At 41.5% G+C, this 27,415-nt stretch overlaps 1 protein-coding gene across 2 annotated transcripts in view; it reads right to left on the bottom strand.

Annotated features, from left to right (window-relative positions):
- Positions 1-27,415, bottom strand: part of csmd3b (CUB and Sushi multiple domains 3b) — a 337,669-nt gene that overhangs the window by 58,165 nt on the left and 252,089 nt on the right. For both annotated transcript variants that reach the window (XM_030120514.1, XM_030120513.1), the window contains exons 17-32: positions 26,120-26,314; positions 23,468-23,606; positions 22,384-22,571; positions 21,748-21,936; positions 17,280-17,396; positions 15,901-16,116; positions 12,799-12,987; positions 9,529-9,629; positions 9,272-9,340; positions 8,989-9,145; positions 5,554-5,745; positions 3,407-3,533; positions 2,246-2,448; positions 1,593-1,784; positions 1,088-1,226; positions 76-263 (exon numbers count right to left, since the gene is read on the bottom strand). In XM_030120514.1, coding sequence (XP_029976374.1) covers positions 76-263; positions 1,088-1,226; positions 1,593-1,784; positions 2,246-2,448; positions 3,407-3,533; positions 5,554-5,745; positions 8,989-9,145; positions 9,272-9,340; positions 9,529-9,629; positions 12,799-12,987; positions 15,901-16,116; positions 17,280-17,396; positions 21,748-21,936; positions 22,384-22,571; positions 23,468-23,606; positions 26,120-26,314 — 2,601 coding nt within the window. The remainder of the gene's footprint in view (positions 1-75; positions 264-1,087; positions 1,227-1,592; positions 1,785-2,245; positions 2,449-3,406; positions 3,534-5,553; positions 5,746-8,988; positions 9,146-9,271; positions 9,341-9,528; positions 9,630-12,798; positions 12,988-15,900; positions 16,117-17,279; positions 17,397-21,747; positions 21,937-22,383; positions 22,572-23,467; positions 23,607-26,119; positions 26,315-27,415) is intronic.

Genomic DNA, 27,415 nt, shown 5'->3' with positions numbered 1-27,415 from the left:
TTTTCCCCAGTTGAGGAGGAATTCAATCAGCATCCATCATATATAAAAGATGGGACTGTCGGCAGGATATCTTACCTTTGTATTCCAGGTGGAAGCCGGTGTAGGAAACGGAGCCGTCACTGCGGAATGCTAAATGCATCGTATTTGAACTGCTCTCTATTCGCTCGGGGAGCTTGCTGTCCTGGAAGCTCCCAATCAGAGGACTGTTGCTATCCGGCCCGTCATAGATGTACAGGAAGTCATAGTTCGGCTCAATGTTGAAACTGGAGAAAGAAGAAGAAGAACACAAAGAGGGGAAGAAACGAAGATGGGGGGGAAACCAAGAAAGTATCAACAGGAGGCCGTTAGAGTCTGAATAATTATGTTTTGTTGTGTGAGCAGATTTCTGGTGCATTTTCAGCACAGGAATGTTCAAATTGTTGCTTTGAGAAAAACTCCACTTCAATTCCAAAGAGGATGGACATCAGGATGGACTTGGAGGATTGAAGTCTGCACCCGGTTGTCTTTACCCAGAATGAGCAAAATTATCAAAGCCTACTAAATCTTATAATGTTTTTTTATGTTTCTCCATCTGTGGGTGTTGCCATTTGGTAGTTTTATCTTTTCCTTTTCCCCCCCTAATAACACTGCTGTTAATTGCTTTCGAACACTTTCCTTAAAAAAAAAAAAAAAAAAAAAAAAATGGAGAATCACTACAAAAGAGATTAACAAGAAGGTCTCTATCATCTCACACAATGACTATTCCTATCTCCGTTTTTAGCTGAAGAGAGTCTGAAAGGTAGCATCAATATGAGTCATACTTTCGTACAACTCGTCGCCAATAAAACCACCTATTTTCTAAAAGACAACAATGGTGGGTAACGAGTTCTGACTGGATTGACTGCAGTCATATTTTGGTAATGCCGCTGCATTACTGGAAAAACCAGTTACCTTTTTGCTCCCTTAAAATACAGCTGAATCTGACCTTTTCATCGACTGTCATTTCATTTTTGCTATTTCTTTTAAAGTAACAAAAGTTCAAGAAAGAAAACTTTGGATAATTGAGGAGCTTCTCAGTGTTGGGCCTGACTCTCTGATGAGGAGTTACCTGATGAAGGCCAGCGACAGGACGTAGTCGGAGTTGACGGCGATGAGCCAGTCGCAGTCCTTTGAGTGCGGGTAGGGATGGGGGTAGTTAGGAGAGAGTATAAATCCATTGGAGCCGGTTAGGTTTCCGCCGCAAGGAGCTTTGATGAGAACACAAACGAAGGTACATACACATGAGATTTAATAAAGTCTTAAAACACCATGAAATTCAAATATTCTCTGCAGTTTGACCATGGGTGTGATAACCTCATTTTAAATCACCTAAGACAAAATTAATCTTTTCTTTTTTTCCCCTAGAAGAATCTAAATGAAAAGACTTTCATGCAAAAGCAGCAGGGTGCAGATATGTGCGGTGAATAGACATTATCTGTTCTACACAGCTCTCCTGTAAGCCACTCACTGCTGCGTCCTTGGGTTGGATACTGACACCTGAATAGCGCTATAGCCGGGTATGCAGTACATCTAATGTCTGTCCCTGTGGAATATAGGGAAGCTGGACTTCTCACCTATGCAGACGGGCGGACTGGGCTGCCAGTAGTATCTGTTATCCACTTGTATGCAGGTTATTTTGTCGTCCCCCTGGAGCTCGTATCCTGGGTCACACTGAAAGGACACCGAATCTCCCGGCTCGCGGCCATCGCCACTCCGACTGCCATTCATTGGTACACCTGGGTCCCTGCAGGCTGTAGCCACTGAGCCTGGACAGATAGGGGATAGGGACAAAGTGGGAAATGGAGGAGGAAAAGGAGAGCAATTACAAAAAAAAACTGTGTCACACTAGATTTCCGTGGCTATTAGGCTGATGCCTTCAGCCAGTGCCGTATCTAAAAACAGCACAATTCCTACTGTCTGCCCTATCTGTCATAAAATATCTCCTAAAATAAAATAATTTCGGCCTGGATAGGTGATGTGAAAACTATCAAGGAAAATTTGATTCTCCTGCAATTATGTGAAAAATTTAACACCAGATTTTTAGTTAAAAGTAGATCCTCTTGAACTATATAATGTAATCCTAATTAATCTTTTTGCTGATGCACCCTGTTAAACTCGCCGAGGCTTAACGACGGGATACATGTGACATTAAACCTGATTCAGGGAACATTTCTATCACCGCTGGTCTCATTATTTATGAATGTGCGTATTTGTAGGCACCACTTACTGGAGAACTGAATAGCGAATCCGGACTTGCTGATGTAAAAGTCTGTTTCGAACTGAACGGTGACCGTATTCAGAGTGGAGTGGATTCCTTCTGGGAGCAGGGACCCACTGAGCTCTGCTAAAGACATTTCATTCTCAGGAGGTCCGTCCCACACTTTCAGCATGTCGTGGCTGGCTTCAGTGTCAAAGGCCAGAAACTGAAGGCTGTAAGTTCGGAAACAGGAGACTGTCGTCAGCACAAAAAACAAATCTGTCCAAAACATGAAGTGAAAATCTGCTCAATTCTCCTACAACTGCCTGCTTTACATTATTCCCTACACAAAATGACCTGAAAGGAACCAAAAATAATGTATTCATACAAACAAGCTTTATATGAGGATGACATCCCATTTACATCTATTTAACCAATTTTGCATCATTACGGGTGAATCTCTTTTCACATACAAATCAGTTGTCCTTGAGTCTTGCTGTGAAATATTGGCCTTAAAAATGAACATCTGGTCATTATTTTTCTTCCCTAAACACACATAGATTGTTACAACGCCATTGTCTACTTCTTATTTTTGGCATTTTCCCATAGGGGGTTGCCACCGCAGACCATCTTCATCCAATACTCTCTGTTATATCCTTCTTCACGCCATCTCTCCTCATCCAGCTCCACCCTCAGCATCCTTTTCATACAGATAAACAACAAAACCATCTCAACCTGGTATCTCTCTCCCACTGAACTTTCCCATATATGCTGGATGAAAACTGCTTACAAAATATTTAGTCTTACTTTCCTGTTCCTGAATTTGGCATCCCTACTCCTCATAAGTCCTAGACTGTTTTGGATATTTGGAGGATTTGCAAACAAGAAAAGCTTTGCAATTGTCAAACTTCTGCAGTTTAAGAGTCACCAGTGTGTCACACGTTTGCAACATCAGTACTGTCAAAAACACCCTGTAATATTGAATAACTGCTAGAATATGAAAATTACCAATATTTTTCAAAAAGACTGGGTAGAAGCATTCACTTGATGCACATTTTTTGACAATTCAAAACCCGTAACGTCAAAATAAATCCGGGTGCTCCCGTTATACGAAGATGACAAACAAATGACTGAGCAGTAAAAGGACAACACTGAGGTGTAAACTTGATTTATATGTAAAGCCGACTTTACCTCACGATATTTCCTGAGTCCACCTCAATGGTCCAGGTGCAGCGAAGGTTGTTATCATAGGGAAAAGGGTATCCAGGGGAGAGGATCCGCCCTGACGACTCACCCTTAAAACGACCACCGCACTCCGCTACAGGTATCACACACACAGATAAGAGACATTACACAGATTACTATGAACGCGCCGTAAAAATATATCTGCAGTGGAACAACGGTGCAGACACTGCAAATCCATCACCGCGGCCCGACTGTCGGCTAGTTGATGCACACATTATGACAAGCCGGCCATTTATCTGTCTGTGGCACTTGTTTATCAAGACAGTCAGAGGCGCGAGGTGCACCTTGGCGGCCGCGGCGAAGGTGATTAAATGATCACCATGAAGACAAATGGAAGAGGAAAGAGGCTAACTCTCATCCTCTGCGCCTCGCCGTCTCTCTCACAGGCAGAAGATGAAGAGGAGCCGGGAGGAGGAAGAAGAGACAAAGTGCTGATCCAGCAACCCTCCCAAAAGAAATCACACACATTATATAACAGGAAATAATTCCCCCTTCTCTCTTTGTCTCTCTCAGTTATATATTTTCACAATCTTCATTCCCTCACTGCTTTTTTTCCCCCCTCTCCATGTTCGTCCTCCCTTAGGCGCCTCTCTCTTCATCACTGGAATATATTATCTGGGGTAATAGGAGCAATATTAAGAGAGCTGGGATGGGAAAAAAGAAACAAAACGGAGGCAAAACAGAAAGAAAGAAGAGGACCAAAGGGGTAAAGATGGAAACACCACAAGTAATAATAAGGAGAAATGTAATATTAAGACTGGAGGTGAGATGAGGTCAACGGGAGCCACTGCTAAAATATAAAGTCAGAGAGTTTCAGCCACTGGCTTTATGAGTCTTTCATTATTGATAGTGAGAAGGAGACAGACTTATTAAGCTGAATCCGAAATCAGAAAGTTCAGAGGCGACGATGAAGGAAGAAAGGGTCTTAAAACACTTGCTGCTATGTGTGCATTTTATTTCCATCTAGAGACAGAATTAACATTTGTTTAGATTTATTCTTCAAAAAGAGTAAATACAATCAATTAAATATACAAAAGAAAGACTTTTTTAGAGGCTTCATTCATATCAATACAACGATTTATGTGTGAATCTGTGTTACGTGTGAGAGAGAGGATTGCAGGACTGAAATTGCCTCACTGGTGAAAGACCATTATTGACTTGTTGACATCAATATTTGAGACTGTGCTGTTCTAATTTCCCATCAGTGTGAGGCCCTGGAAAATGAATTAGGAAGGCAGCGACGTGACGACGGAATATTTTGAAAAGTGCCAATAATCAAAAGGGAGTTTCTTCACAGTATGTTTTATTGTTTGTCTAAAAAAAAGTCTGTGCTTTGATACGGTAGCTTGTACCAATGCCAGATCGATTACAATTAGTTTATGAAGGTTTTTTTTAAAAAGGATCTGTCACTTAGATCTACATAGATGAAGTGTGACACAAATAGATGATGAAAACAAGCGCCGGGGCGAGAAGGTAATAGAGAGAAAAAAAAAAAGAAAAACATGCAGTGCAACAGGAGAACAAGAGGGCAGCCTGCAGGAACAACAAGGAAATCACCCGCTGCAGTGAAGCAGAGGCATTGACTGGGCAGAGGGAGTCCAGGTGGTGTAATCCTGAATAAATAGGCTTTTCATTGAGACTTTAAAACTACCACAGTGTGTGATATCCTGAGAAAATCAAGAGGGCCATTCCACAGGAAATTGGCCCCCATCTGTTTTCCTTCCAGATTACTGAAAAGGGTCCTGTAAGCAGAGACCTTGCGGGGAAAAAACAAACAAAAAACAAACAAACAAAAAAAACTAACAGTGATTCAGTTTGTACTGTATCACAGAGTGAGACCTTGTGCGGTAATGATTCTTCAAAATGCAGCAACGGCAGTGAAAAACCAAGGCAACACGGAGCGCTCGCTGCTTTCCTGCCCACTTTCTTCCTCTGTCAAGCCCATAATGGATCAGTTACCAAGGCTGAAAGCATCATGTGTCCATTTGTGTGTTGACATATATCTTGTATGCACTGTATATCAATTGCAGGTCTTTCAGAGAAACCTCTCCTCGGGCTACGCAGCGCAGGTTTCCCACGGCGAGCGGGCATACCGATACAGGAGGGCAGAGGGTTGTCCCAGGCTCTTCTTTCACCCGTCATGCACTTCAGCGTGGTGGCGCCGTGCAGCGTGTATCCGGGCTCACATCTGTACGTGATGCTGCTCCCGGAGAAGTGACCTTGGTCGTTGACCTTGAAGCCAAACTGCGGCACGCCCGGATCCTCGCAGTGAGACAGCTCGAAGCCTGGAGAGACAGGAGAAGACAGGGGGGGGGGGATGTATCACTGTGTGCGCTTGTTGAAACACACTGGGGGAGATCTAAGAGCCACAAGAGAAAAGGGAATTAGTTTTATTTAGATAAGCAGCACGTTTTTTTTCCGCTAATACCTGGCACACTCAAGGATTCTGTTTATGGGCGTGCTGATATCACCGATCCTGTTAAGCTCACAACCAGATTTAATAACAAAACTGAAAAAAAGACAGATGAGACATAACGCTATTTGGAGTGATACTGGAGCATGTACACACCTCATCCAATTGAATGTTGTTATATAGTATTTTTTTGACACTATCTAAGCTCAGTTTCCATGGTAATATTACAAATATTATTCACAATTTTGGAGAGTGCGGTATGAATAGGTTTATAAATAGCTTATCCTTATAAGATTATAACCAGGGTTTGATCTACAGCATTACCTGGAAGATGAGGTGAGCCAGGATTTGAGTTCTCTCCTGGCAGAGTGCTGTGGGCGTATGTCTAAATATTGAGAAAAATAGCCATTTGGGAAGGTGTACTTTCACCTGTGAGCTACATAAAAAAAAAAAAAAAAACATCTGTCATCTTTAAGAAATCTGGTGAGAATGGTTGCTCATCTTAAATTATTTAAAGAAAACAAACAGTAATGAAATATTTATTGAGCTGTATGGGATCACAGGTTTTTTATTGAGCTTAACCGGAGGCACACTGAGACAAAGTAGCACCAACGCAAAGATGACACTGCAATGCTCTTTAAGGCTCTTTTTGATTTTGGCAAATTCTGTCTGCAGAAGTATGAGAGGGCAGCAAAAGTGTCACGAAGTGATGCTCCATTCTGCTCACGCGGCACAGAGACAATGCAACTTCAAAGCGCTATGCAAATCGTGCTACGCCGTCCTCCTGCATGACTCCATTTAAACAATTAGGATTTCTAATTCCGGCGACGCATCTGAGAGGGCACCGCCAGGCGTGGGCGTGCTCTGCCGATGAACGGCACGCACCTTTAACACACCTCACCACAGCGAAACCACAGCTCCCTGAGAGCTCCGCTAATCAAACGTGACACGTTTTCTTGTGATTATTTCAGTGGAGGGATTCACAGGATGGTTCTGCGATGGTTTCACAAATGAGAATAATTTAGAGGCAATTTGATTGAATGAGAACGTTACATTTGTTCGGATTAGCAGAGCTGTCACGCGGCCCCTCGTTCCCACTGATGCGATGTGACTCAGGTAGTCTTAGTGTCTTTGTCCTGTTTAAGTTCTGTCTCTCTGACTCATCAGGAGTGAAACCACTGCTAAATCTCTTCACACTCGCTTTGCCGCCGCGTTACCAGACTTCCTGTTGTATTTCACAATAAAATGCTATTGTAAACAGCGCTTGAGACTCATTTACTGCACTGACTGTCATGTGCTGGTGAAGCCTCTGTTTTTCTTATGGTTACACACAGCAGCTGATTCTTCTTCTTTATAACTTTTACAATTCATTCTGATTTCTTAGTGTTTATTTTTAGAAACTCTTTTTCAACAGTTCAATGTTGAAACCACATTGCAGAGGAACTTCCTTGTTTTTTTTTGTTAAGAAATGTCATTTCATTTATTATTGAGCTATTTTTCACATTCTTTATGCACATTTAATATTATGGTTGCTATTTTCTTATGTTTATTCTTTGGAGGAAAAAAACTGAAAACAACATGTTTGTTTTCATGAATATTTTACCCTTATTTTGTATACAGTTATTTCAGATCCCCTGTTGCAGTTGATGGCAACACAATTCATATGTGAAATACAATACACTGTGCAGTGAGCCAAAATAAAACTCTTCTTTGTTTGTGCCACTCATAAGGGCACTGGGACAAAATAAGACGTGACGTACAGGGCAGTAATTGATTTACCCCTCCTAATCTTACCACTGTTGGTATAAAGTAATTTACAGTTAAAGTTGCATCACTGTTTGGGAATGCAATCAGATCATTAGTTGAATCAGTGAAAAAAAAAAAAAAAAAAAAAAAAAAAAAAGGTCAGTTCCTGGCTGGACTGTGTGAGGTCTTTTATTTTTGTAACAGAAACAAAGAATTGCAGCACCATGGAAACTTATGATGCAACTCATCCCTGCCTGAATCTCTCCTCTTTAGCAGAACTATGACTGTTGAGAGCTTCATTTGCAGATCTGGAAACAGCTCCGCCTCATAATCTAAGGAACTGTGACTTAGTAAGTGACAGACAAAGTTTACTTAATACAGGTAAAGCTTGCTCAAAGTTCATCGGCACATTGAATCATCAGCTCATTGGATTATTTAGTCACAGTTTTTGTGAATACTGTAGGTTATTTGATTTTTCTGTCATTGCATATGTCTTACAAAATGAGGAAAAATCCACTCTTTCTTTCCAGTTTAGTCCAAGCTGTCACTTCTCACATGTCCACACCTCAGTGGTGACAAAGCTGAAGAGTAAACATGTATGTATGCATCCCATGTATCTTCTGCATCACACTGCATTCAGGTCTCACCTAAATAGACTGTGCTTTTGGTTTGAATGCACTGTGCAGGCGATCAACCCTAAAATAATAACATGACATTATGTGGAAACAGGAGTATTCAAAGGATGGCTTTGGGTGTGTTATTGCCTGTGTTCACCCTGAAGTGTGTGAATGGAGCGCTGAGACCCCACAAGCACAACATGAAATGTGATTTTAGAAGTAAAAAAAAAAAAAAAAGAGAATAAAGAAGTTAGATAATTTGATGGATTAAGTTATCAAGCATATTAGAATTAGTAAATAAATTACACATAGGGGTATTTAGAAAAGATTACATTCAGGGGTAAATACAGAAATTTCCCAAAGGTTATTATCAATCAGCAATGGGGAGCCGGCTCAGAAAAGCTTCTCCACACAATAACAAAAGCATCTCTGCTGCATTTGAGCCAATTGTAAAGCGCACTGTGCCTTGTAAATTAATTTATTATCATAAACTCCTTCCAGTATTTTACATGTTCTGGTTCACGTTGCACATCATTGATTGTAGACCAAATAAAAATTACATTTGGAAATTTAACTTTGTGAGTACAGACCAAAGCAAGCAACCAAATCATAAAAGCTTGTTTAATTTAAAGTAAATCTACTTCTTGTACTCGTTAAGTGTATAATGTGTACAAGATACACTGGTTTACTATGTTACTGCTGTGATAGGGATTTCTGAAAATGAGCACACGTCCGCGCCACCATGAACTTACTCGAGTACACCAGTTTGAATCCTTCCCCTGTACTTTCCGGATCACTGTAAAACTCCAGCCACAGATGGTTTGAAGTGGAAATGAGCGTCAGGCCCAGCATGGAGGAACCGGTAAAAGCTCCCAGAACGTGGGCCGTGTTGTCTTTACCATCATAAATCTGCAACAACACAATGTACATGAACAAAACACAGGCTGATTGTTTTGAATCATTGTTAATCACTGACTTCAGGCACAACAAACACTGATTGTGCGTGTGTGTGTGTGTGCTTCTGTGTGTGTTTACCTTGAGTATATCGCCCTGGGCGAGATGAAAGGTTCTGGCAGAGATGTTGATGCCTTTCCCAGCTTGCACCTGGTGTCAAAAGCAAACCAGAACGAGCTTTATTGACCGGCCTGGCAGACAACACACACTCACAAAGGTTTTAAGTTGGCTTGTATATTTCATGCAGAGCTTTTACTCTATGAAAATTACCAATGATGCTAAATCTATTCCATTGATCACAAACACATCTGGGACAAATTCAAAGCGCGACGTTTCACCTGGATGCTGTAGATGCACTCGTGGTTGTTGTCGTAGTTCATGGGGTAGTTTGGAGAAAGAAGTATTCCTTCGTTATTGATCACTGAAGAACCGCACTCAGCTGGAGACAAAGACAGAATTAAAACACATATGAAGTAAAGACACATGATCTGATTGCAACACGCTTCACTGTAACCTATATTTAAAAGATTCACTCAATAAACAAACAAAAAATCCAGTTATTCAACACTTTAGTGTTTACTCAGGTTTTCCAGAAGAAATCAGTTCAAGTTTTTTTTTTCTTATTGTGAATACAGTTATAGACAACATAGACTGTCCTTAGAGTAAACATTTGATTACACAAAAGATGTATTTTTCCTATAAGTGGATGAATGCTTCAAATGATCATTCTCTTGCTTGTGAGTGTTTGTGTGCTTGAGAGAAATTTAACAATCCTTTTAACAGTCTGTATTGACAGTCATGTATCAGTGCAGAGGAGAATGAGCAGGTAGTAAAATCCATGAACTAATTTACCTAAAGACACCAGCTCTCCGCACTTCTCGCACATGTCCTGCATCCATGCAATCTGCATCCTGATCCACTCTTTGCCACCCATCCCCCACTCATTTTCTCCCTGTCTGTGTCCGTACCGGTGTAATAGTCATATTAGAGCTGTCATATCATCAATAAATCACCCTGCTACAGTTTCCATTTAGAAAATTACCTCCACCGTCATTCTTGGGCTTCCTTTTTCTCTCTCTCACTCGCGATAGACACTCCTGTATTTTCACCCTCCGAATCACTTCTTTGTGTTCCTTTTCTTCTCCTGCTTTTATCTCTTCTACCTCCCAAAACATGTTAGGAATAATATAATGTTCATAAATAATAAACATAAGTCACCAAAAACTCAAATTAACAGAATTTTAAAAGCTTTGGAAGACATTCTGATCCAGGTGGCTTCATCAGTTCATGGCGTTCTCTGGAGATCTCTCTGGATGTGTCACCCGAGGCTTCACATATTAATGGACGAGGGTTTCTAAGCTGATGGCTGACGGGCTCCAGGCTCCACTGTGTTTTATCAACCTTCGTTGTGGTAGGTGGAACCGCGTGAGGGCACACGGGGTTTAAAGGAGGTCAATAGTGATCGACCATGACCTTTAAAAGCTGAATTGGAAAATCTGCTTGGTTGAAAAGAAAGAACGATGTTAAGGGATGGGCTTACACATTCACATCGATCCTCAGAGATAGAAACCTTAAATACCTGAACCCGCACCGTTTAGATAAGACAAGCATCAGGAAACACAAAGTCATACTGACAACATTACCGACCAGTTTTATGTCTCGTAGGTCAAAAATCCAAATTTTGCCACTCAGAAGAATTCTTGTTCCTCTATACTCTTTTCTTGTTCATTGTACCACATCTTGCAGCAATGCAACACAAAACCCAGGTGCTAAATATAGCAGATGGGACTCTGCTGCACGCCCATCTCTTTGCATTATCATGTTTGTCACGTCGATGATAGAAAAGTAAATGTACGTCGACACACACTGGAAAAACAGATGAAAATGCAACAGTAATTTGTTCTCACAAGTAATGTAAAATTATAAATTGCACCCTTAAGAGCATTTTTTTCCCCTCTTCAGATAAGTAGTTGGCCTGAATTGATTTGGCCTTCTGCCACATCTTACGTGCAAAGCAACACATCTTGTGAGGGGTGTAGCGACGTCGCCTGTTTGCGGTGTGCTTTTATCATCACACCTTATTGATTCTCCATATGCGGCCAAATCAAATCCCATTTGTGCACGTCTTGCTGACAGGGACCCGAAGGTTGCGTGTGCATGTATCGCTGGACACGGATAAACTTGTGTTTAGCATTAGCCTTATTCTATCTAGCGAGGGCCAGAGGGCGGCCGTTCTCCGGGGGCCTCGTAAAGCATGCAGAGTAATCAAGGACAATTTAGATTCACACGAACACACAGAAATGGAATCGAGAGAGAGGGAAAATAACACGTTTCGGCCTTAATTATCAAACCACTTTAACAGCCATCGTTGGAACAGGAAAGTTACTTCATTGTGTGTGAAAATACACACTTTCAAAAATGACATTATGAAATAGCAACAGTAAACCACGGCGGGTTTAACAGGTATGACGATCACAGGCCTGTGAACTGTATACGGATCCACCCACCTACAAATAAGAACGCAAACGTTTCACAACAGTCACACACAATAATAAAGCATGTGAGGATAAATATGAAGCCCAGGGTGAAAATTTAACTGTAGGTAAGACATTTAGGCTGTAACAGCATGGCTTCTGCTCTCAATGTGTTGGCAGCCCACTGCTACTTGAATTCTAATGGATATTTATTTGATGCTCTTAGTCTGGTCTGCTGGTGAAGTGGCTTTAAAGAAAGTGAGCGGGAGAACTCTGTGGGGGTGTGTGTTGACCGTCAGTAGGAGTCCCTGTCCCCGCCGATCTCACCTTGTAAATGTGAGACATGTGCATACTGTGAATTGAATCCTTTTATCACTAAACCCTATCCTGTCTGATTTTCTGTCTACTTCAGTGAATTTATCACAGTTTGGAGAAGACAGTCAGCTCCTTGACATATCTGAGTCCCGACAGTCTTTTTCATATAGTTCACTTATAATACAGGATATTTATGTTTGCCTTCCAGGCATTATTTTCTTTATTGTCTCATTCTTGAGCTGTCATCACATCATCCCCTTAGTTTATTCACTAAGTGCTGAAAAAGTAAAATAACCTCTGAGAACACAAAAAAATCCTGAACTGTTCGAGTGCTATAGAAAAGGCAGTCATATTTCTCATCATGTCCAAACCTAATTATACGAGGTGATGGAGAAATGTGATCAGCACAGCCGAATTTTACTGTTCATCCAGCTGTCAGTGGACAGATATGTTTAAAATTTATAATCAAAAATCGAGCTGGACTCATGGAAAGGCTGCACATTTTCACAGTCAATGTTTAATATTTAATCTGGAAATGTTGTAATGTCAGGGTAGTAGCACATAATTTAGCCAAGCAGCTTTAAAATGAGCTTGGTGTTCTTCAAATTAGATGCAATTTCTTAGCTGACAGAGGAGCATGGCTTTGTTTTGCTTTGAGCAACTGTCTCGATACTTCCTAACACAGAAAATGCTGCAAAAAGCTCCTTTGTAAATCTTTCATGGAGCTTAATGACTCAGACAAATCCAGCCGTTTCTGCAGGTAACAAACCTCTGACATATTAAAGCCATCAAAATATTCTGAAATACATGTTCACATACCAACACATCTGGGCAAAGGCGCGCTCCACATTCTGCGCCCTCCTCCCAAACAGACCAACTCCGGCGCCCCCTCGAGACGGTATCCCATATTGCAGGAAAAAGACAGCGTGTCTCCAACGCCGAAGCTGTAGCCGTTCCTCCTTCCAAAGCGAGGCATGCCGGGGTCCTCACATGGCTCCAGTGTATACTCTGCAATAGAAAACAAAAGCATGAGATCTATGGGATGGTGCATATTTGCTTAAAACACTGGCTTTATTTAAAGTATCGCTTGAGCACAGTTACTGACAAATTCTGTTTTCATACAATGTCTATTTTATGAACATTCATTGAATATTTGTTGAAGCGTAGCGTGACTCCTTGTTGGCAAAATAATACCTCCTGATATGAAAACCCTGGAAAACACACTTGATTAAAACATGCCATATGCATGGTGGCATATGCGGATGTGTGAATAAATAGTTCACAGGTTGTAAACTCGGGTTGGGCGCCATCTGTCCTGATGTGAACTTGCGGGGTTTGCGTTGCGCCGGGTGCAGCAGGAGATTCGTCTCCAGCAGCCCGAGACTGATGGCGCAGTGTGTATTTGGGAGCGTGCTGCAGGATGATACAGCATGTCAAGCATGTTGAGATTGGCAACTCAAATCTCCGGCGACACCTCCCATGTGTTACATTCTAAGTATCAGCTCGTGCCATCTGGGAGGCAGTAAAACGTCTCTCAGTGTAGCCTCAGATTAAAGAGCTCCTTTGTTCAATGAGTCCATGAGAGAGCACTGGAAGGGTAGTGAGGAGGAGGAGATTCATCCTCTTTATGAGGTGCGGATACAGTATAACTCTGAACTTTATCCTAAATTCAGTCTTTACTTCTTTTCAAAGGCACAATAAATGATGAGTGACGTTAGCAATAATGCTGTATTGATCCGAATACGAGATGAGTCCAGATTATAAAATGACCCCCGTTTTAAAAAGCTCCTATTTGGGAAAAGATACACTCCAGCTATCCTTGCCCTCATGCTCTAGTTTCAGCTGCCGCCATCCATATCATTTAACATGCAACACTTTCAAACCTGCAGATGGTGTTTTTATAATGATGTCCAGCACCTCCAGCTCACTTCTCATCCTCTAAATCACTATTGATCACCTGCACCTGATGTTTTTACTGGTTCAGTCGCATATCCCAACTCTCTTGTGCTGTTGATAGGCAGAACCCCCTATATTTCATATCATATCGTATATTTGGATCACATACATCCATATTGCGTTCTCTCGATTAGTTACATTCAACACACAATGCTAAGCATCTGATGTGGGAGATTGATGTTGACTTGCGGGCACAAAAGGCGACGCAGGCTCAAGGTTCTCCCACGAACAATCAATGCATATTGTCCTCGTACGGCACAAAACGCTAAGATGGATTTGAGTCATCTTCTTTTGAGACTGAGCAACTCTCAAACACGGCAAGGACATTTCCATGACAAACACGAGCAAGGATCGGTACAGCGGCTGCAATTTGTAAGAATAGTCAGAATAGAACCAGCAAGGCTACGAGAAATCCATTTCCATTTCCCCCTTTATTCATCCTGCATTGTTTACTGGTTGATTGCATTCAGATTAATGTTGTGTAACCTCTCGGCTGCTGTTCAGTTTTATATCTGAAAGCAGTCCGTAAGATTTTATGGGTCGTCTTCAAAACCCAGGAAGAAATAACAGTTTAGAGGGAGACTAAGAGATAAAACCTTCACTTTACACAACAACAGTTATTTTTGTACTTGTGGCTCAAAAGGACACTTAAAAAAAAAGAAAGTTAGGAACTGAAAAGGACACCACAGACTCCTGGACTGGCTCATTAAATCTAGTGGTGTGCATGCTTGTTTAAGGAAGCCTCTTCATCCATTTATCAAAAAACAAACCTTAACCTTTCTCTGCCCCGCGGCGGTACAGCAGGCCGATTAAAAAATAAAAAAAAGGAATAAAAACACTATAATAAGCCAATTTTCTTTCAAAAAGTGGCATCCAAGAAGAATTTAGATACACAGTAAGAGTAAGTAGTCAGAGTCGGTCAGTGTGTGGTGTATATGATTGGAGACTTGCTTTTGAAATACATTCTACTTTTTTCCTGGGTCGGACAGCAGTAAACAAATCAGCAGAAAAGATTTTCAGTTTATTTACAATCGTTCAGACATCTTTTTAACACCTATGCCTTGCTGAAAGCATCCACAACCTTTCTAGTGAACACTCCAGAGAGAGCTTTACCTCCTGGCGCGACGGCAACACACACTTTGATAGCAAAGAGAGGAGCAGAGCCTAAATGTCAAAGCCTTAAATGAAACAAGCTACACCTGTCACTCCCTAAGCAGGCTCTATTGATTTACACCTAAACTAGAACTTCTGGTGGATTTGAAGACTGTGGAGTTTTATTTATGTACACAATGTGACCCTTTAAAAAACTAAATCAAGGACAAAAATATATATATATATATATTGGTGCTGTGGTCATGTTCTATATCTGTTTGACCACTTTACAGTCCCAGCAGGTCACAGACCCTCATACATTAGTGAGTTATTTCAGGTTTAAATCAGAGGAAAGTAATTGTGGTCAGACAGGTCGGAGAATTTGCTGTTTGTACCCGACGACACACTTAAATGTAAAGAACACGGCGCTCTCGTGTCTCGTGGCTGTGGCCTGTCAGACGTTAAGGCCGCCAAAATCTACGACTATTACTGAGTAGGTCTCTGTGTTAAGGTGCAACATAAATGAACTTTACAACTCGAAATAAAGCCACGACTTATAATTTACCGCGTTCATTTCCCGAGACGGTAATCGTCTGCTGCTCTGTGTTGCTCCGCTCTTGTTTCTTCAACGGGAAGCTGTTATTTCCCAGTCCTCATTTCCATAAGTTTCTCAGCTGCCCTACTTTACTCTTGAAATAATTTCAACTTCAATCATCATTCCGTATTACTTCTGCGTTCAGTCTTATTATAACATGTGCCATGTTTTGTCAATATGCGAATTAAGAGGAACCTCAGCCCGGTGAGCGGAGCGTAAATGAGACCTGCTGAAGTGGAACAGCGCCTCGCGAGTGTGACCGCAGTCGAGCAAATTACCGGAGAAAGTTATGTTGAAGCCCTCGTATGAGATGGAAAAGTCAGAGATGAATCGTAGCTGGGCTTTAAAGTTGCCATAGAGACCGGCGTTGATGTTGCTAGGCAACTCGTTGCCGGTCAGCCGAGCCAGCGGTTGCAGGAAACTCCCGTTCTCAGTCACCAAGAGGTAGTCGTGTTGGTCCTCCAGATGGAAAGAGTTGAACTGAAACTGGACTCCTGTTAGGAAGCAAGAAAGAAGTGGAGAATTAATGAGACAACTGATGCACCTGTTCACGTTGTTTTGCCAGTTTCTGACAGCAGATGGCAAATTTTAAACTCAAAGCATTAAGTACGTACATTTATAGACTTGAACTTCACAATCTTTCTTTCTGATCTACTATGATCTTCTGTGAAACGTGCAAACTCGCCTGCTCACAGAAATAGAACGCAATTTGGATATGCATGCGTTTTGACCATCAGGCACAAACTGGATAATTCAAATGAGGGTTTTGAGGCATTCGTTTCAGTTTACATGAAAACAGCCTGGAACTGTATTGTTTCTATGTTTGTTTTCTTGAGTTCACTATGGAGAACGCACGGACGTGTTGGTGGAGGGATAGTTGTCAAATAATCATTACTTTACCATTATAGCAAAAAACAACAGAAGGAAAACAAAATATAAAACACAAATGATCTGAAATTAAGTATCATCATTAAAATTAACTCTACAAATAAACGTTGTGGGGGGCCGTTTGCTGAAATGTCTCGCACCACATTAACAGCAGACTTACAGCTTCTTTTCCAACATGTTAAAACAAAACAGATGCAATCATAAATAATGCAGATGTTTCCAGATAATAATAAATCACATTGCATGTCACATTAATCAATTAGCATAAACTGATCTCAATATTTTGAGTGACGTGGACCTCGATGCTCGATGTTCCATATTTATGGGGGAAAATTGCTGAATGGGTATTGTGTTACTTCACACGGCAGTAGATCAGCATGTGTGTGTACAAAATCACATCTGCAGCCAGTTTTATGGACGCTAACTTTAAGTTGATTCTGACTCTTTTCTCATGGACATGGAACAGATTCCAGCTTAAAATGGAGAGACATAGAGAGAACACGCAAACTGCAGTCACTGATTAATACTAATGTTCAGGATGACTGGGTGTGTTCCTGATGTGAGTGCTAACTGCTACACCCCATTGCAGTCCCAGTCTGGCAACTTAAAATTCGACTGAGTGTGTTGAAAACCTCGAAAGCCAAAAAACTCCATGTAAAGCAAGTGTAGCACAGCGGTCTGCGCTGCACTCGGCTCGCTGTGTCACTTGCTGCTGTCTCTCACTCCGTCTCTCTCTATTAGGGAGTGTGGATCTGCGAGTGTCTCTTGCCTTTCCCGTGGCTGACTTCAACGGTCCAGGTACAGTTGAGAGATGAAGGGTAGCTGTCTGGATAGCCGGGACTAAGGATGGTTCCCCAGGGACCTCTAACATCCCCGCCACACAGAGCTGAATAGATTGAGAGAGACGGGGTGGGGGGGAGAGAGAGGCAGAGGGAGGAAGATGAGCAGAGACAGGGGACGGAGAGGAGAGAGGAGGTTCACATCAGATTGTTGATAGCTAAAACTGATAATGCTTCCCTGTGGGCCTTTAATACCGCCTCAATAGTACATACACACACACACACACATTTGCTTGCAAGAGGCGGGGGGTAGACAGTTGTGGGTAGAGAGCTCTGCATGCACTGACAGCTAAAAAAAATGTGCTGCTTCTCACATTAGGAAGTGGAAAAACATTGTTGCATCAGTGTGCTCTCCCTCACAACTTCACTTGAAATCTTTGAGCCAGATATTTCTGATTTATTCCTCCCACTGGAGGACAGACATAAAATAATGACATAAATAATTTAACACCTGCTACACACTGCACTGGAAACATAAATAATGCATTATTTGTTGGCGATATCATTTAGTGTCCTTGAAACAACACCTGATGAGGATTAGTCTCATTCCTTCGGCAGGTCCGTGAGAGTATCGAGAGAATTTACTTGTAACTTTGCTGAAACATTCAAAACGCGCCGAGTTTGTGATCGCTTTGAGAACCACTCCGATGCCAGTGAGCAGAGTCTCCGGATGGTGCTCGACTGACACCAATAATCAGTGACACACTCCGGATGAACGGGGCTGAAGGAAGCTTTCGATGGACCTCTAAAACCGCATCGACCAGGTGCATCAATTTTTATGCACTAATGATAAAAAGCACTTGTCAACCGAACAAAACGTTCACTGCAGTTTTACTGGATATTCCCACAGCTAATTCAATATCTTCCACACTGCGGAGCTTCATAATCATATTTCAGTGCCTCTTTGCAAACACACATTTATTTTATTTAGTGTTCAAGCTTTGGAAAAAGTTTGCTATGAATATCTTATTTTTCAGTCTTAATAACAATCATATTGTCTGCAATAAAGCAGATTTAAATTGTACTAAAAAAAATACAACATAAGCTGTGGGTCTGGGAAATGTGTGTGAAAGGCAAAGTTTGAGAGATAGTGAGGGTGATTAAAATTCAAAGTTTGTGGTTATATAACAAGTGACCATCTGGACAATAAGTGCATTTTCTTTTACTGTGGAGTGTGGGAGACTTAAAAGCTACTTTCAATTTGTAGCTTTGGGATATGAAGTGTTTTAGCTCTTGTGCTGACAGAACAAATAAACATGAAATAAAAATTTGGAGAAAAAAAACCCAACAACAACAACAAAAAAAACAAGGTCAGAAAATTATTCAGGACAGTTTTCCCTATAATTGCTGTGCAACAGCTGCATTGTGCGCAAAGCTGTAAGATATCTTTCATCTGAGATTTTCCTTTATGCTGTTAAGTCTGATTCCTAAGTTGTTCAGTGCAAAGCAAGACAAATGTTTTGCAGAGACTACTTAAAACATTTCCAGCCTCTCAGTGTGGCCTCGGGATGACCCTGAAAGTTCTGCACGTGGTTCTGCTGCCAACATTGTTATGCAGGGGGAGACCTGCACTTGCACTTAGATCGGGTCCTCTGAAAAAGCTGGGAGAAATCTGTTGCTCATTCTATGCATATTAATGCATGCATATGTTGCAGCCGGCTTCATTTCTGCTTGCTCCACTCGGTTCACCCTACAGTGGGCTGGCCGGCCTGTCATTTCCTCTTACAATAAACTTATAAAATGCCATAACATTACCTCAGAAGTGCAGCCGCGGCAGAGCGGCAGGGAGAAGGTCAAACCTGAAAGTTCTGCTGCAGTAGCCGGACATTTTATCATGTACTGACCGTGTGTGAGCAGGAATCCACCAAGTCCGACAACTACACCCTTTATCAGATCCGTGCAGACCCCTTGTTTGTTTCTACCACCACCACGAGTAAGTCAGGGAATCGCAAATGTGTCCGAACCACAGCAGGGCATCAACGCCTTCACAGTGGCCCAGTGTGGTTTTAACATCAGTGAAGCCAAAAACAGAAGGACTGAGGAGGGGTTAGAATAGTGCGATTAATTATTTATACTTTTTCTGCTGGGAAGCTCTTTATTTTTGAATGCTGAGCGATGTGAGAAATGTGAAACACTGCATTACATCTCTGTCTGTGCCAGCCTGTTTCTCTCTCTCTCTCTCTCTCTCTCCTTATCGTACTATCTGTCTTTTAGATCAACCTCCATCTACTCGCAGCCCTTTCTGTCCAATCGCTCCTTCATTTCCAGCATACCAAACAGAGTTGAGCTGGGAGGCTCCTCTTCAACTCAGAGGTCTGTAAAATATACATACAGAAAACTGTGAAGAAGTTAAATAATATAAAGAAGTATAGACTTAAATAAATCAGTAGATGCCATTTCATTGTCGTTTGTAAGAAATATCAAAGCTGCATAAACTTTGACTGACATTAATTCTTTAACCATAAAAAAACACACATGGTTAGAAGTGTGCAGAGTTAAAGCTCATCCCTCAGACTGTAAGCCATGAGCAAAATCTGCTCTCACCGCCGCGTCTGCTGCCTTTGGTGATGTTCTACTTGAATTTATGTGCACAAGTTGTCAATCACCGGGGCATTTCATCTCTTAGCAGCCACGACGGCAAATAGTATATTTGTATGAGCACATATTGTGTAAACACAGTCTACTGGCATTCAGCCTGCAAATTCCAGGCAGCTTGATGTTTATACGCTCAAACTGCCTCCTTGGAGGGATCCGCTGCCCGTCCCAGGAACTGTGCAATTCAAATGTGCTCCACGAGCAGATGAGCCAACAAGCCGCCACCAGAGCGATGCAGCAGTGCAGCATCTCTGTTTTCCTCCCTCCTCTCCAGCTCCACCCTGACTGGAGTGAGAGAGCGAAAGAGACAGAGATGCCCCCCCCCCCCCCGCCCCCCCCGTCCCCCACCCTCCCCGTCCCCCGCCCCCACCCCTTGATTTGAAAGAGAAAAGAAAGGACGTGACAAGCAACACAGGCTCTCGCCAACCTTAGCTCCAACCTTCCTGCGTTGAGGGTTCACACAGGAGAGCAGGTGACAGGAGGCACATGAGTGCAGCACACACACACACACACACACACACACACACACACACACACACACACACACACATATCGGCAAACACACCTACGTATGCTATGCACACGCCCGCACACACTAATGCACTCACACAGACCGACATAACTTGCCCACAGATCTTTAATCTTTTCCTGAAATCATCACCTGTCGGCAGCCTCTGCTGCAGACTGTCTGTATGTGCATGTGTGTGTGTGTGTGTGTGTGTGTGTGTGTGCACGCGTGCATGTGTGTGTGCATGTGTCCGTCTGCGAACCGATGAGTTTGTTGCAGAACATGTGACTCTGCTTCTGAGATGGCTATACTTCTGATCCTTTTCACACACCCCCGCCTCCTTTTGCGTGTTGTAACAGATAAGACACACAATCTCCTTCTATCTCGAAAAATGGAAAGTCTTTAGAGCAGCAATGATTTCTGTGGGCTCACCGATAATTTTTCAAAAGTGGATATTTCCAAAAGACCCCTGTGTTCGGGAGCATTTTGGTGTACATCATTACACAGTAAAGATGACCTTGAAAGATTCTGTGGTGTTTCTATTTAGTAAATTCACTTTCCTGGACTTGGAAATAATGGAACGTTATGAATGCATCTAGCAGTGAATTGCTTTCCACTGATATTACTTTTATATTTTAGCAAACTTCAACCCATATAAAATAAATGTCAATTTGAACTTTTCAGAGTATACAATGAGGTATCACAACCCAGACTGTTAATGGATTCTCAGATTAGTTCAAAAGGGTCATGCTGAGCAAAATTACACATAAATCATATCTTAAAAGTCTTCAAATCTATCTTTTTTACAGAGTTTCTGAGCACCACTGCTCAACTAAATGATGTATTATATGTGAAGAGTATAGCATAATGCATACAATTTACTGCACTGAGTTTAATGTGTACAATCTTTTCACTCAAGCATGGTTAAACATCGTTTCTTTATAATGTTTTTAAGTTAAACAAATGAATCAAGTGAACTGACTAGAATAAAATGATGCTTTTCCAGATCACGAAGCAGCAACACGGATCAAGCTGGTCATGTTTCACATGAAGAAACAAAGAAATGCAGAAAATATATATATGTGCACAAGGATTAAAATAGGCCACCTCTGCAATAGAAGTTACAGCAGATCTACAATAAACTCAAGTATTATGATGCACAACTGAAAAAAAGAAAAACTGGCACCAGTTAACCAACACTGCTTGCATTGTACTGTAATGATGACTGATTTAAGCTCATTTTGGGAATGATCGATGCTTTTGTCTCCTGCGTCAGGAGCTCTTGAAACACTTACCATCGCATGTAGGTAACGGGTGGCTCCACCAGTGGTTCTTCTCACACACCAGAGGCTCCTCGTGGCTGAGCCTGTAGCCCGAGTCACAACCAAATGACACCGTGGACCCGATGGAGAAGTCCTGCCCGTACCGGATGCCGTTAACAGGGATGCCAGGGTCCAGACACGAGTAGCTGTCAACAGTAACACCTAAATAGGGGAAAAAAAAAAAAAAAAAAAGAGTATCACTTCACACTGATCTGCCTGAACTCCACAGAATAAATCAAACAAATCAAATACTGCCCCTTGTGATGTCTGCTGCCCCTCTTCAGTAAATATTACACACATGCACGTCTCAGTTTATAATACACATCTGCTGCAACTGTGAATATTACATCTGCAAAAACACAATACTGTGCAAAAGGAAATGGTGTGATGTAATGTAACTCATCCATCATGCAATACCCGAAGCAAGGCGCCTGATTGGCTCCAGATTTACTCTTCAGCAGAGGAAAATGACCTCAAACATACAGCCAGTGTTCATTAGGAACAACATGGTTCCTGGAAGAGATGGTGTGGCGACTGCAGATCACTGATCTTAACAGATCAGATCAACATACCACCACCACGTGCACGCCATACATGACTATAACTTACTTTCATAGAGTATTTTGAAGCCAGCGTTTGAGCGGCTGTTGTCGGTGGTGAACAGCAGGTAGAGGAAGTTGCTGCTGCTGAACAGGAACTGAGGCACCTGCGTGCCGTTAAAGGAGCCGACCAGCGGGGAGAGCAGGTTGGGTCCATCGTGGATCTCCAGGAAATCATAACCCAGCTCCGTCTGGAACCTGAACGCATCAAAACGAGGTCAGAGCGTCACGCTTCTATGATCACCACTTCAAAACTGAAAATCACCAGGTTCAGGTGTGAAATGCCTTTTTGATCAACAGTGAGATAAATCATTTAAAAAAAAATGAGTGATTAAAGTAGAGTTATTGGTGGGTCATACTATGCAACTTCCTGTGTCTGTTTCAAATGATTTGCAGATACGAAAACATGTTTTGTTTGTTCCTTGTTGGAAAATGTAGCTAAATTTGATTTCAATTGATCAGGACCAGTAAAAAAAATGTAGTGTGGTTTCAGCCTCAAGAATTTCCTTCTGAGATTAATAAAGTGTTTCTCTTCTATGGCACTCTATTCTATGAACTCATACGTTTTCTCAAAACATCCTTTTTAGTAATTGCTCTGGAATTGATGATATTTCACTGCTGCTATACTGATATGTTCAGTCCATGTGTGTTTTTTCCTCTTATCTTTAAAGCAGAACAAAGAATCAGTCCTTTCTCTTATCATGCAGCTGCTCTTGCTCCACAGGCTGCATCTCTAACACAAGTGGTCTAATCTGTGTCACTGATTATTCAGCAATAGTTATCAATCACTTGCGAAACAGGCCTAAAGCAATATTGTTACGTTTTTCCCTCCAGTCGAAGCTCATACCATAAATATTACCTCATTCTCATTAATTTCATGTTATAGCCCAGATAATTACAGTAAATTACAGAGATAATGATCATATTATTGCTCTTTCACCATAAACTTTAGCTCCAGTAAATCTTTACTTGTCGTCTATAATTGATTGTGATTTTGATGAAGATTCACGTTTCTACCTATTTAATGTGCCGATAGTTTTTTTTTTTTTTTTTCTTTTTTATGATGCACAGTATCGCGGTATTATGCCACCCACCTGTCAAAAGTGACTTTGATGGAGCGTCCGGGTTCCGACTCGATCACCCACTCGCAGCTGAGGGAGTCTTTGTAGTAACCAGGCCAGCCGGGAGACAGAATGACTCCACTCGGAGCAGAGTAGTGGCCTCCACATGGAGCTGGGGGGGGGGGAGAACGTGGGGAGTTCAGAGGACACTCTAGTCTGAGACGGAGCGAGCTCTAAGTCCGAGCTGATGTGTGATGAATGACAAGCGGCTGCAGGCAGGATATTCAAATGTAGCGAGCGCTGGTGAATCAGTCCTGCCAGCAGCTGAAATGCAGGTAACTTCAAATACATCTTTTATTCAGTCCGTCTGCTTTCAAGTTGGTTTGTAGCAAAAGCTGATGTGACTTCAGAATTCAACAATAAAATTCTAAAAAGTTGCCTTCGCATCGAGTAAGTGGCCTCCGTGTTGGAGGATTTACCACAAAGTTTGTACTTTATAGGTATTTTTCTCTTTAAGTAAACTTTAATACATTTTGCACTTTAAGTTTAAATTCACCGCCTGTATGCAAAATGCCATCTGCTGCCTATTTACATATTGAATTTTAATCATTTCAATTTATTTGGAATACATGAATTCACATTTCATACAATAATCTCGACCAATTCCTAACAATGCAGCTTTTATAAGTTTCATTTGTGCTGCATTAAATCACAGATGTTGATATGTTAGGGCATAATGTACAGTCAAGTCAGGTTCTAGTAATAAAACAGCGATAAGCCAACAATTTCTATCTGAGAAACCGCGCCCATCGGCAGCAGTTCACTGTCTCTTCATCCTCTAGTCGCTACAGCTGTTTGCTCAGGCGGTGCTGGGCAGCGAGGATACACTGGGTTCACAAAGCGTTTCGGCTCAGCGTGAAAGTAAACAGAAAAGTTTAATGCCGTAAAGCCCAAGTTGTATCACAACACTCAGGAGAACCGAGGGAACAAGACTGAGGATTTACGAGCTGCGAATAAAAAAAAAAACACAGGGAGTGAAATGTCACAGTAATGTCACTGCTTTTAGCACTAACAAGTTGTGACTGGCTGCGATCATTAACACATACCGTTCAAATCTGTTGTTGCTCATTGATTTTCCTGGATGTGAAAGCTGTTGTGAAGCTGCAGAGCTGCTGTCTCTGTTGTTATATCACTAAATTCCTGTTTAGAACTGAAGGAGAGTCTGAAAAGCTGAACTGACCCAGTTCTACTAAGATCAAGATAAAAGATTAGTATTAGTATAATTAGTATTAGTATTAATATAACATTAACTTCAGGTTGTATCTACAGATACATTAAAAAATATCACATGCACAATTTTAAGTCACTGCTTTTGCAATTATCTAATCAATTCTGTTAACTGTTAACATGTAAAACACACAGCATTTTCCTCCAGAATGGCTACAAAATACAACTTACGTATAGGCACATTGATAGGACATCATTCGGACACGTATCAAAGAATACAATAATGATTTTTTTTGTTTTCAATAAGTGTTTTGTAGCTATACAATCATCATAAGAATGTTTTGCTCGACAGAGGCATTGTTAAGGATGTCAGTTCAGCTGCAGATTTATGTCCAGGACATCAGTGCTCTGCGCCATAATTAAATATTTAATTGCACTCCACAGAAAAACATTAAATATTCTGTAAAATGACAATGTAAATGCCATCAGCTTTTCCTCTTAAAATAGACCATAAATATTCAATGTCTTGTTATTTCAACGTGGCATCAGCCAAGACTAATTTGACTCCTTCAAGTGTGTTTAAAGTTTTACCAAGAAGTCAGTTTGATCCGATCTGTACCTGCTGAACACAAAGTGCGTTTTCCATCCAAGCGGTTGCAGACGACCACTGGGCGCAAAGGATTCCTCAGACATTAAATGAACGGCGCACGGAGCATAAATGGAGCATAATTAAACATGGACCTTCTATATATTACCAAATGTTCTATTAACAATAGCCGCGGTTGACATATCTTAATTTAATTATCTACAGCTGGAGAGGGAGTTAAATCCATTGAGAGCTTCTGGTAATGTCTTTTTTTTTTTTTCTTTTTGTAGCCTGACACTCCTTGGTTATATTCCTGTTTCACTGTACTTTTGACACCATTTGTTGAGTCCGCTGTAGAAAGCTTTAGTTGTTTTATATGTGCTCTGGCTGTACAGAGATGATTCATGGTGTGCCGGGGTTCAAAATACTTGCAAGCTAAATAAGTGGAGTCAAAGTGGGATGGTGAAAGGATAAATAGCGACTCTTTCTATGACATTTAAAGAACGTTATCGTGGGATTAGAGCCAATTACAGCTAACGCACTAGTATATAGTATGTGCTATTAACTTCATATTAGGTTAAAGGTCATTTCCGTAGCTCTCTTCCCACTCGGAGCTCACGCGACGGGGCAACAATATCCTCAAATACGACTCCGCCATGTCTTGGTAAGCTGGCGGCTGCACCTGTGGCAGCAGCATAATAACAGTTATTTCCCTGGGTGTGTAGGTTAACTGGCCACCTCCATCCCCTTCCGTTGCGCTGAGAGGAGATAATTTCTCTCTCCCGGGTCTTTACTCCGCAGTAATGATGACACCTTGGATGACATATTGTTCCCTGGTTAATAGTTTAGGCAGCCATGTAGTCAATATTTACCTTCGCATTTGGGGATGGGCCCGCTCCACATGACTTTCCCTCTTTCTAACTGACACGAGATGGTCTCAGTTCCCTGGGTTTTGATGAAACCGTCCTCGCAAACCACTGAGATGGAGCTGCCAAGCTGGAAGCTGTCGCCGAAGCGCCGGGCGTTGATGGGAATCCCCGGATCCGGGCACTCATTATGGCCAAATGCTGCGGTGAAAATATGACAAAAACACAGGAAGATATTGTGGATGTGAAGAGAGCAAGACAGATAGAAATCCTAAAAAAGAAATGTATATTTTCAACATTATGCTTATCACTTTTATCCTAAATACTAGAAAATGCCCCCATTCATCTATTTCTGCAACTTAGCATCTTGAAAAGTTCGACCTGTGCCAAAAGCACGTCTATAAAAGTCTCCTGCAATCTCTCTGATCTATAAAGCTGTCCTGTCTTGACAAATATTTGCTCCCCTGATCATTTCTCAAAGTGTGCGATGAGTAAAGTACAAACATAAAATCTACATGTCTCCATTAACGAAATGTGATGTAGTTAACTGCAAGATTTATAAGTGACATTTGTAGGGTGTTATGATTTCCCTGATGCAGGAAACACAGAGTCAAAGCATGGAAATGGTTTTCACTCATAAATGAGGAAATAGTGTTGATGTTGAGATTAGATCCTATTTTTTTGTGAATGATAAGAGAATTTTTAACAAGAAGAAACCTGACATCCAAATAAAAAGCCTCAGAGGCAAATTGTAGATGTGTTTGGAGTGAAAATTGTTAGGTAAAAAAAATTCACAGATCAAAAATGTTTGCAATTTGAAAAAAAAAAAAAAAAAAAGAAAGGAAGGAAAGTTCACAGCTCCCCAAAGCTGAGCTGAAATCACAGGAAGGAAACTTGTGGACACAGCACTCTGGTAAATATGTTTACTGTCAGACCCAGTCAGATTAAAGGATCAGAATCAATTTCCATCTCTGTCGTCAGGTATAGAGACGCATTTCGCCTAAATTAGTTCAAAGACTGCCGGCAGGGGCCAAAGATCCTAACGTACTGTACACATACCCCGCTGTCTGGCAAGCTCCTCATCCATGCATTGATGTTTAACCTGGATTTTGATCAGTGACAAAAGCTTCTCCAGCTGACAACTCAACGGAAACAGAACATCTGATGCTAATCTCTTGTAAAACCCCCACTGTCGCTCGTCTGAGTTTGACACAGGTTAAAGACGTGACGTATGATGTTTAAAAAAAAAAAGAAAAAAAAAAAGGCAGTTGTACAGTGTATTGTTCCACGTTTGACGGAAAT

Source organism: Salarias fasciatus, chromosome 22, assembly GCF_902148845.1.
Source record: "Salarias fasciatus chromosome 22, fSalaFa1.1, whole genome shotgun sequence".
In the NCBI taxonomy this organism is placed as follows: Eukaryota; Metazoa; Chordata; class Actinopteri; order Blenniiformes; family Blenniidae; genus Salarias; species Salarias fasciatus.
Note: the sequence above shows the minus strand (reverse complement) of the source record. Positions and strands in the feature narration are given on the sequence as shown.